Source organism: Haemorhous mexicanus, chromosome 32 (genome assembly GCF_027477595.1).
Source record: "Haemorhous mexicanus isolate bHaeMex1 chromosome 32, bHaeMex1.pri, whole genome shotgun sequence".
Taxonomy (NCBI): Eukaryota; Metazoa; Chordata; class Aves; order Passeriformes; family Fringillidae; genus Haemorhous; species Haemorhous mexicanus.
In genome coordinates this window covers 2,497,438-2,508,673 of record NC_082372.1, presented here as the reverse complement: position 1 = coordinate 2,508,673, position 11,236 = coordinate 2,497,438, and the positions used below count along the sequence as shown (strand labels likewise).

At 61.6% G+C, this 11,236-nt stretch overlaps 1 protein-coding gene across 1 annotated transcript; it reads left to right on the top strand.

Annotated features, from left to right (window-relative positions):
- The first annotated feature begins 443 nt into the window (after positions 1–443).
- LOC132340500 (uncharacterized) lies at positions 444–10,027 on the top strand. The gene is made up of 7 exons (XM_059871519.1): positions 444–621; positions 990–1,904; positions 2,274–3,395; positions 3,728–4,732; positions 5,221–6,228; positions 6,701–7,711; positions 8,165–10,027. The coding sequence occupies exons 1-7, from the start codon at positions 607–609 to the stop codon at positions 9,131–9,133; spliced, it is 6,045 nt and encodes a 2,014-aa protein (XP_059727502.1). The 5' UTR covers positions 444–606; the 3' UTR covers positions 9,134–10,027.
- The last annotated feature ends 1,209 nt before the right edge of the window (positions 10,028–11,236 follow it).

The window sequence follows — 11,236 nt, the reverse complement described above, 5'->3', positions numbered from 1 at the left end:
CCTCAGGACGCCCAATTCTCCCTCAGGACCCCCCAGAACGCCTCAGGACCCCCCAAACCCCCCAGTTTCCCCTCAGGAACCCCCAAGGCCCCTCAAATCCCCAGTTCTCCCTCAGGAAACTCCAATTCCCCTCAGATCGCCACAAATACCCCCAGTTCTCCCTCACGACGCCCCAAACCCCCTTAGGATCCCCCAAATTCCCTCACATCCCCTCAGCCCCCTCGCATGCCCTCACCAAGACCCAGTCCCATCCTAATCGCTCAGCCCCCCCGCTCCCGGTGCTGACCGCGGTCGCTGTCGCCCATCCCGCGCTGCCCGGGGGGTCCCGGGGCTCCCTCGGCGCCCCCAAATTCCCGCCCCCCCGCGGCCTCGGCTCCGGCCCCGCTCCGCCGCCGCTGGGCCCCACCGGGCCCACAATGCCCACAATGCACCGCGAGCCCGTTTTCCGTGACGTCACATCGCCCCGCCGGTTCCGTCGCTGTCCTGAGCCGGCTCCGGCATTCCCGGGCGCGCCGCTGCCGGGGCCGGTTCTGGGCCGGGATCGGCGCTTGTCCTGGGGCTCGTTCGCCGGAGAACGAGCGTCCTAAAGAGGTGTCCCCAGTGAAGATGGAGCCCCGAGAGGTGGGACAGGAGAGGGGAGAGGACACGGCCGGGGGAAGGAGCAGTGAGGGATGGGAGGGACTCGGGGGGTGGCGGGAGGGGACAGGGTGTGGCAAAGGGGACAGGAGGGAGCGGCCGTAAGGGGGGAGGTGACAGAGGGGTGGAAGGGCGGTACAACGGAGAGTGGTGAAATGGGGCAGTGGGGGACGATGGGGGACAACGGCGAGGGGACGGGGGGGGTGGCAGAGGGGATGAGGGGGTGACAGAGGGACAGAGGGGACGTGAGCCCAGCAGGGAGGGGACAAAGGGGACCCGGGAGGGCACAGGGGCTACCGCAGGAGGCCATAACTGCCACAAGGTCCCTGACACCTCCCCTGTCCCCTCCCCAGTCCTTCCCAGCCCTGCTGCAGCCACAGGTCACCGTGGTGGCCACCCTGGGCGACCTGCTGGCCACCCTGCTCAGACTGGACGAGGAGATGCTGCTGCCCGTGTCCTCATTGCGCCTGCACTGGGACCTGGAGGAATTCACCAGGGAGCTCCGGGCCACCCTGTGCGGCATGGATGAGACCTCGTGGTGCCACAATAACACCTCCGATGGTGATGACCCTCCCACCTCCCTGAGCCGGGCCCTGGCCGCCTACGAGCACACCCCATGGACCCGCCTGGACGATGTGACAGTGGCAGCAATCATGTGTCAGGGGTCGGTGTTTGTGCTTGTGGACAGATGGGCAGAGCTGGCCAGGAAGGCCACCAAGCTCCACAACACCTGCAGGAGGGCGGCCACTGAGGTGGCCGACATGGTGGTCACCGCCTGGGCCAGGGAGCTGCCGTCCGAGGCTGCCTGTATGAGGGAACAGGCCAGGGTGGCTGCCAGCCAGGCAACCAGGGCCACCATGGTGAAACAGCGGGTGGAGAAGGCTCTGGGGCTGCTGGAGCGCTTGGTGGCCGTGTGTGATGAAGCCACTGCGGTTCCCCGGGCACTGCAGCGCCTGCTCAGGGACGTCGAGGCTGCCCTGAAGGGGACAAATGAGGCGTCCCCCAAAGTCCCTGATGCCTTGGTGGCCAAGGTAGCTGACTCCGAGTGCCTGTGGGAGGCCAACGCCCACCTGGCCAAGGATCACCTGCTGGGGGCTGTTGATGACATCATCAGGTTCTATTTCACTGCTGGTCCCGCCAGCCCCCGTGCCTGTGAGGTGGCCGAGCGGTGCCAAAGAGCCAGCAAGGACATCCCAAGGCTCCTTCGACCCCAGGAGTGTCCCCAAAGCGTCCCCAAGGTGTCCCCAGTGAGCATGGAGCCCCGAGAGGTGCGACCGGGTGAGGGGGACAGAGGGGACACTGTGGGGGAGAGGGGGATGGGGGGACACGGGGGGGGTGGTGGGAGGATACAGTGGGGGACAAAGGGGACAGGAGGGAGTGGCAGGAAAGGGGGAGGTGACATGGTGGGGGAGGGGCAGTGGGGGAGGGGGGGATATGGGCTGGCGATGGGTGGCAGAGGGGACAGTAGAAGGGCAGGGGGCGGGAGGGGCTGTGAGGGAACAGCAGGGGGTGGCAGAGAGAGCAAAAGCTTGACAAAGGGATGGAGGGAACAAAGGAGACCCCTCGGTGGCAGGGGGCCATCCCAGGAGGCCACAAATGCCACCAGGTCCCTGACACCTCCCCTGCCCCCTCCCTAGCTGGCCCTGGCCCTGCTGCAGCCACAGGTCACCATGGTGGCCATCCTGGGCCAGCTGCGGGTCACCCTGCACAGTCAGCACAGGAAGATGCTGCTGTTCGAGTCCCCAAAGGACCTGGACTGGGACCTGAAGGAATTCACCGAGGAGCTCTGGAACACCCTGGGCACTGATGACTCCTGGGATGATGATGAGCTTTCCACCTCTAGTGATGATGACCCTCCCACCGCTGATGATGATGATGATGCTCCCAGCCCTGATGATGATGATGCTCCAAGCCCTGATGATGATGATGCTTCCACCTCTGATAATGATGACCCTCCCACCTCCAGAGATGATGGCTGTGCCACCTCCCTGAGCCAGGCTCTGGCTGCCTACAAGAGCAGCCCAGGGGTGCACTGGAACCGTGTGACAATGGTGGCCAGGAAGTGGTACAGGTCGCTGGATCTGCAGGTGTTCATGTGGGCTGAGCTGGCCAGGGCAGCCACCAGGCTCCGCAACACCTGGAGGGAGGTGGCCACCAAGGCGGCCGACAGGGCGGCCACCATCACTGCCCGGGCCAGGGAGCTGCAGGCCGAGGCTGCCCGTTATGGGACAGCTCAGGAAAACATGGTGGAGCTGGGTCAGGCCCTGGGCGGGGAGGAGGGGGCCGAGGGGGTGGCTGGGCGTGAAGCCCAGGTGAGGAGAGATGCCTGGGTGGCTGCCAGCCAGGCAACCAGGGCCACCATGGAGAGACAGCGGGCGGAGGCGGCCCTGGGGCTGCTGGAGCGCTTGGTGGCCGCGTGTGACAAAGCCACCGCCTTCCCCCGGGAGCTGCAGCGCAGGGTTAGGGCCATCAAGGCCGCCCTGAAGGGGACAAATGAGGTGTCCCCCAATGTCCCTGAGGACTTGGTGGCCAAGGTGGCCGTGGCCGAGCGGCTGTGGGAGGCCAACGCCCGCCTGATCAAGGATCACCTGGAGGGGACACTCGCCGACATCACAGAGTTCAAGGATGTTCCCCACAGACCCTGTGAGGTGGCCGAGCTGTGCCAAAGAGCCATCGAGGACATCCCAAGGCTCCTTCGACCCCCGGAGTGTCTCCAAGGTTTCCCCAAAGTGTCCCCAATGAGCGTGGAGCTCCAAGAGGTGCGACGGGGTGGGGGGGAGAGAGGGGGACAGAGAGGACAATGGGGGGGAGGGGGCAATGGGGGATGGGGGGGGACACGGTGGGGAGGGGACACGGGGGCTGGCAGGGGGTGGCAGAGTGGACAGCGGAGGGTGGCAGGGGCTACGACTGTGGTGGTACGGGGTGGCAGGTGGACAGCAGTGGGGGCAGGGGGTGACAGGGGCTACGAGGGGACGGGCAGGGGGTGGCAGAGGGAACAAGAGGATGACAAAGGGATGGAGGGGACAAAGGGGACCCCTCGGGGGCAAGGGGCCACCGCAGGTCCCTCACACCTCCCCTCTCCTCTCCCCAGCTGTCCTCAGCCCTGCTGCAGCCACAGGTCACCGTGGTGGCCATCCTGGGTGAGCTGCTGGGCACCCTGCCCTGGCTGGACAAGATGTGGCCCATGTCCCTACAGTGCCTGTACTGGGACCTGGAGGAATTCACCAGGGACCTCTGGGCCACCCTGTACCATATTGATGACACCTGGTGGCGCCGCAGTGTCACCTTTGATAATGATGACCCTCCCACCTCCCTGAGCCAGGCCCTGGCCGCCTACAAGAGCACCCCAGGGACCTCTCAGAGCCGTGTGACAATGGTGGCCAGGAAGTGGCTGGGGTGGGTGTCTGTGCTTGTGCACAGCTGGGCCGAGCTGGCTAGGGAGGCCACCAAGCTCCACAACACCTGGAGGGAGGTGGCCACTGTGGCCACCACGAAGGTGGCCACCACCACGACCCGGGCCATGGAGCTGCAGGCCGAGGCTGCCCGTTATGTGATAGCTCAGGAAAACATGGTGGAGCTGGGTCTGGGCCTGGGCCAGGAGGAGGACGATGAGGTGGTGGCCAGGCATGAAGCCCATGTGGGGGAAGAGGCCAGGGTGGCTGCCAGCGAGGCAACCAGGGCCACTGAGGAGAAGCAGTGGGTAGAGGCGGCCCTGGGGCTGCTGGGGCGCTTGGTGGCCGCGTGTGACGAAGCCACCGCCTTCCCCCGGGAGCTGCAGTGCCTGCTCAGGGACATCAAGGCCACACTGAAGGGGACAAATGAGGCTTCCTCCGATGTCACCAAGGACTTGGTGGCCAAGGTGGCCAAGGCTGAGCGGCTGTGGGAGGCCAACACCTGCCTGGCCAAGGATTACCTGGTGGGGACACTTGATGACATCATCGACCGCTATTTCAATTATGGTCCCGACAGCCCCCATTGCCGCAGGGTGGCCAAGCGTTGTCAAAGAGCCATCGAGGACATCCCAAGGCTCCTTCGACCCCCAGAGTGTCCCCAGAGCATCCCCAAGTTGTCCCCAGTGAGCATGGAGCCCCAAGAGGTGTGACTGGGGGGTGGGCAGGGGGACACTGAGCGGGGAGAGGGCACGGGCAGGGGAGGGGGCGATGGACGGGGGACACAGGGGGTGTTGGGAGGGGACAGGGGGTTGCAAAGGAGACAGGAGGGAGTGGCAGGAAGTGGGGAGGTGACAGAGGGGTGGAGGGGACATGGGGGAGGTGGGGACAAGTGGGTATGGGGGGGACACGGGGTGGTAGTGACAGAGGAGACAGTGGGGAGTAGCAGGGACCACGGGTGTGGGGGTAGGGGGTGGCAGAGGGGACAGCAGAGAGAGAACGGGGGTGGCAGAGGGGACAGCACAGGGGCAGGGGGCAGGAGGGGCTATGAGGGGAGGGGCAGGGGGTGGCAGAGGGAACAAGAGGCTGACAAAGGGATGGAGGGGACAAAGGGGATCCTGGGAGGGCACAGGAGCCACCACAGGAGAACACAAATGCCACGAGGTCCCTGACACCTTTACTGTCCCCTCCCCAGCTGTCCCTGGCCTTGCTGCAGCCACAGGTCATCGTGGTGGCCATCCTGGGCAAGCTGCTGGCCAACGTGCCCAGTCTGGACGAGGAGTTGCTGCTCGTGTTCCCAGGGTGCCTGTACAGGGACCTGGAGGAATTCACCTGGGAGCTCCAGTTCACCCTGTATCGCATCGATGACCCCTGGTGGCGCCACAATGTCACGTCCGATGATGATAATCCTCTCACCTCCCTGAGCCGGGCCCTGGCCGCCTACAAGAGCACCCCATGGACCACCTGGCATGATGTGATAGTGGTGGCCAGCGAGTGGCAGGGTTCGGTGTCTGTGCTCGTAGAGAGATGGGCCCAGCTGGCGAGGGCAGCCACCAAGCTGCGCAACACCTGCAGGGAGGTGGCCGCTGTGGTGGCCGACACGGTGGCCTTCCACACCGCCCGGGCCAGGGAGCTGGAGGCTGAGGTTGCCCGTTATGGGACTGCTCAGGAAAACATGATGGAGCTGGATCAGGCCCTGGGTGGGGAGGAGGGGGCCGAGGTGGTGGCCAGGCCTGAAGCCCAGGTGAGGAGAGAGGCCAGGGTGGCTGCCAGCACGGCAACCAGGGCCACCATGGAAAGACAGCGAGTGGAGGAGGTCCTGGGGCTGCTGGATCCCTTGGTGGCCACGTGTGCTGAAGCCACCGCGTTCCTCCAGGAGCTGCAGCGAAGGGTTGGGGACATCAAGACCACCCTGGAGGGGACAAATGAGGTGTCCCCCGATGTCCCCGAGGACTTGGTGGCCAAGGTGGCCGAGGCCGAGCGGCTGTGGGAGGCCAACGCCCGCCTGGCCAAGGATCACCTGCTGGGAGCAGTTGACATCATCACCACGTTCTTGTTCACTGGTGGTCCCACCACCCTCAGGGCCCCTGAGGTGGCTGAGCGGTGCCGAAGAGCCACCGAGGACATCCCAAGGCTCCTTCAACCCCCGGAGCGTCCCCAAGGTGTCCCCAAGGTGTCCCCAGTGAGCATGGAGCCCCAAGAGGTGCGACCGGGTGAGGGGGGGTGTGGGGATTGTAGGGGGGGACAGAGGGGACATTGGGAGGGGAGGGTTTAATGGGAGATGGGGGGGCTCACGAGGGTGGTGGGAGGGGACAGGAGATCGCAAAGGGGACAGGAGGGAGTGGCAGGAAAGTGGGAGGGGACACTGGGAGGGAGGGGGCTGTGGGGAATGGGGGGGACATGGGGTGGTGGGGACATGGGGGCTGGCAGGCGGTGGCTCAGGGAACAGCAGGGGGTGGCAGAGGTTCTGAGTGTGGTGGTAGGGGGTGGCAGAGGGGACAGCAGAGGGTCAGGGGGCAGGAGGCACTACAAGGGGAGGGGCAGGGGGTGACAGAGGGAACAAGAAGCTGACAGAGGGACGAAGGGGATAAAGGAGACTACTCGGCAGCATGGGACCACCCCAGGTGGCCACAAATGCTGCGAGATCCCTGACACCTCCCCTGTCCCCTCCACAGCTCTCCCCGGCCCTGCTGCACCCACAGGTCACCATGGTGGCCACCCTGGGCGAGCTGCTGGCCACCCTGCCCAGTGAGGACGAAATGAATCTGCTGCTCACATCCCCAAGGGACTTTTACTGGCAGCTGAAGTTCTTCACCTGGGAGCTCCGGGATATCCGGGACCGCATTGATAACCCCTGGAGGCGCCGCAGTGTCACCTATGATGACGATGACCGTCTCGCCTCCCTGAGCCAGGCCCTGGACACCTACAAGAGCACCCCAGGGACCTCCCAGAAGCATGTGACAGTGGCGGTCACCGAGTGGCAAGAGTCGGTGTCTGTGCTTGCGAACAGCTGTGCCCAGCTGGCCAGGGCAGCTGCCAAGCTCCGCAAAGCCTGCACAGAGGTGGTCAATGAGGCGGCCGACAGGGCGGGCACCGCCACTGCCCGAGCCAGGGAGCTGGAGGCCGAGGCTGCCCCTTATGGGACACTTCTGGAAAACATGATGGAGCTGGATATGGCCCTGGGCTGGGAGGAGGGGGCCGAGGGGGCTGCCAGGCCTGAAGCCCAGGTGAGGAGAGATGCCTGGGTGGCTGACAGCGAGGCAACAACGGCCACCATGGTGAAACGGCGGGTGGAGAAGGCCCTGGGGCTGCTGGAGCGCTTGGTGGCCGCGTGTGCTGAAGCCACCGCCTTCCCCCAGGAGCTGCAGCGCCTGCTCTGGGACATCAAGGCCGCCCTGAAGGGGACAAATGAGGTGTCCCCCAATGTCCTCAAGGCCTTGGTGGCCAAGGTGGCCTTGGCTGAGTGGCTGTGGAAGGCCAACGCCCGCCTGGTCAAGGATAACTTGCGGGGGACAGTTCAAATCATCATTAAGGTGTATTTCGATGGTGACCCCGTCAGTTTCAGTGCCCGTGAGGTGACCGAGCGGTGCCAAAGAGCCATCGAGGACATCACAAGGCTCGTTCAACCCCTGGAGATTCCCCAGGGCGTCCCCAAGGTGTCCCCAGTAAGCATGGAACTCCAAGAGGTGCAACCGGGGTGGGGGGGGAGAGGGGGACGGGGGGGACACGGGCAGGGAGAGGAGGCACGGGGGGGGGGGTGGGGGTGGAGGGGGTAATGGAGGATGGAGGGGACAGGGGGTCACAAAGGGGACAGGAGAGAGTGGCAGGAAGGGGGGAGGGGAAACGGGGGGAGAGGGCAGAGGGGGATGGGAATGACTGGGGCGGAGGGGACACAGGGGCTGGCTGGCGGTGTCAGGAGGGACAGCAGAGGGTGGCAGGGGCTACAAGTGTGGTGGCAGGGGGTGGCAGAGGAGACAGTAGGGAGGGTGGCAGAGGGGACGAGGGATTGACAAAAGGACAGAGGAGACAGCACAGCCCTCCAGGGATGGTACAAAGGGGACCCCAGGAGGGCGCAGGGGCTATCCCAGGAGGCCACAAATGCATCCAGGTCCCTGACACATCCCCTGTCTCCTCCCTAGCCGTCCCTTTCCCCGCTGCTGGAGGCTCTGGTGTCCATGGTGGCCACCCTGGGCAAGGTGGCGGCCACCGTGACCGGGCCACACCGGGGCGTGCGGCGCTGTGTGCCCCTGAAGTCCCTGCACGCGCCCCTGGGGAACTTCACCTGGAGCCTCTGTAAGACCCTGGACCACGGCGATGTCACCTCCCTTGGCAACCGTGGTGTCACCTCCCTGAGCCAGGTCCTGGCCACCCTCAGGGCCACCCCTGGGACCTCCTGGACTGATGCGAGAGCCGCGGCCAGCGCCTGGCGGGAGTTGGTGGCCGCACTGGAGCAGAAATGGAAACGGCTGAAAGAGGCGGCCATCAGGCTCCGTGATGCCTGTGAGGATGTGGCCCCTGCCCGCGCCGGGGACCTGCAGGGCGAGGCCACCCGCAGGGGGACAGCTGGGGACAACCTGGCAGCCAGGGCCCAGCAGCTGCCAGTGGCCCTGGACAGGGAGGAGGAGGCCTCAGCAGGGGCAATGCACCATGCCCAGGTGGCAGTGGCCACCAATGAAGCTGTGGCAGAAGTTGTGGTGGCCACCAGGAGGGGACAGCAGGCAGAGGTGGCCCTGGGGCTGCTGAAGCGCTTGGTGGCTGCGTGTGACAAAGCCGCCATGTTCAGCTGGAACATGCATTGCCGGCTCAGGGACATCGAGACCATGCTGCAGGTGACAAATGACGTGTCCCCTGATGTCCCCGAGGCCTTGATGGCCAAAGTGGCCAAGGCTGAGCAGCTGTGGGATGCCAGCGCCCGCCTGTTCAATCATCACCTGCTGGGGGCACTTAGGGAGATCCACAGCCTCCTCTTGCGTCCCTATGGTGGCCGTGGTGGCCCCAGTGGCCCCAGCAGCCGTGCAGTGGCCAAGCAGTGCCAAAAAGCCATCACGGACATCCCAAGGCTGCTTCAGGATAGTGACATCACTGCTGTGATGTCATCGTGGCAGTGACATTGTTAGCATTCAGGAACACATAATCACAAGAAATTATTGTATGCAGGTGCTTTTATTGAAGAGCTCTGGGTGTCAGGGGTACAAACCCAAATCTGACTCCGACATAGGTTCGGGGTGGATATGCTTTTATGTTCTATGGTTATATAACTTTCATGTTAATTATTAAACTTACATTGTTCTATAGTATACATAGATTTCAGCCAAGCATAGCCACCTTAGACTAGGAACATACAGTTTCTCATTGTTCTTCTTATGATTATACAATAATTATTTTAATTACTAAACAATCATCACATCTAGCAATTATACTACTTACGCAGGTAAAACACAAGGCTTAACATTTCAGAGATTTATCTTAGCATTTTCCAGGGCCCAGCTATCAACATCATTGGGGATATCGCTGCTGTCACCTGTCCCCTCCCTGTGCAGTATTCGAGACAAGTCTGGGGAATTTTCTGAGAATTTTTAATGATATTGTCCCAAATCCTGATGAGAATTCCTGGGGTGATGTCACTGGGAACACTCAGGGATACTCTGAGACAGGGGACAGGGGTGAATGAGTCCCCTCAGCAGCTTCCAGCTTTCCACTGTGCCTGCAGCAGAGCCAGGTCATAAATTGCAATTTTATAATTGGCTTCTGCAATTCTGCATTGACTTCTGCACTTTTGTATTGCCTTTTGTACTTTTGTATTCCTTTTGCACTTTTGTATTCCTTTTGCACTTTTGTATTGCCTTGAACACATTGTTACTGATCACCAGCAATCTGATATGGTGCTTGATACTGGTATTGATGATCAGTGACTCCTTGTGGCTGCTGGTTGGTGCAATATAATCTGTCTGTTCATGTGTGCACCATATAAACTATAAATAAATTAATATTTATTTTATTAATATCCTCTATATAAATCAGACTGGTCTGTTCTGAACTCTGTGTCAGACACATCCCTTGACCCCACTGAGGGACGAGTGGTCAATAAATCCATCCCAACGTTCCTTGAGGGGAGCACAGCCAGGGAGCTGCTTCAAGGCGCTGTCACTGAGAGATTTCCCTTGGAAACCCGGGGTGGGATGGAAATACACCCGAGCAGATGGCAAAATTAAACTGATATCAAAGCCTCGTGGAGTGGGGGTTAAAACATGGGGTCTCTAAAGCTGTAAATTGGTCAGAGCTTCACCAAGTGAGGCAAAATGATGATGAATCACCCACTGATTTTTTAAACAGGTGAAGAGGAACTGCCATCAAATATACTGATGGTAGATCCTGAATCAGCTGATGTTGTACACGCCACTTGTCCACTGATAATACAGTGGCTCAAGCTGTTGCTAAGGGCATTGCTGGAAGGCGTCTGCCGGGCCCTCTCCTCAGAACTTGGTCCAGATGACTGATTTGAGGTTCGAATCGACCCCCCTGCTAGGAAATCCCGCTAGAACGAGGGATAACTTCGCAGGGAGATGCAAAAGAACGGCAGTTACAGTTTCTCGAAGAGAAACGCTGCAGTGAAGAGTCTCTCGTTCACCTGTTCGATGTGTCAGATGTAAAATAAAATGAAGCCACGGGGGCTAGCTTCTTAGCTGGATAGCTGGTCCCTCGTAGGCTAAGTGCCCCAGGCAAGCAGTCTCAAGGCCGGACACCTCAGCCCTATGGAGGCTGGGGTGCCCTAGGCCAGACTGTGGCACAGCCGTGACCCCTAGCAAGCTTAGTGATTGTCAGCTCTTAGTGAAAATCAGCTCTTTTATGATTTCAGCTCTTAGCTTGCTCGCAGGGGCTGTGGCTAGCTGTGGCTTCTGGAAGGCAGACGAAGAGAGAGAGGAGAAGGCGGCCAAGGGTTCCACAATGGTTTATTCTGAGGGTCTCGCGAAGGGTCTTGAAGCTGCTCTTCCAAAGAAATGGGCCAAGACAGCCTCTTTTATAGGGTTAGGGAGGATTGAAAACTGAGCAATTGTAAGGGTTAGGGAAACTAGCCTATGGGGTCACAGAGAGATAAGCAGGCCTGGAGGACCAGAGTGAGGACTCCTGGTTCAATTCCTATGACTCAGCAATTACCTATCTCTAAACATCCCTCCACGGAGCCATAGCCGGCCCTGCGCCTGCTACAACTC

Bases quoted from the DNA above. Each gene is read 5' to 3' on its own strand.
- LOC132340500 (XM_059871519.1), top strand. The intron at 1,905-2,273 runs GTGCGACCGGGT...CCCCCTCCCTAG, and splicing joins TGAGCATGGAGCCCCGAGAG to CTGGCCCTGGCCCTGCTGCA. The intron at 7,712-8,164 runs GTGCAACCGGGG...TCTCCTCCCTAG, and splicing joins TAAGCATGGAACTCCAAGAG to CCGTCCCTTTCCCCGCTGCT.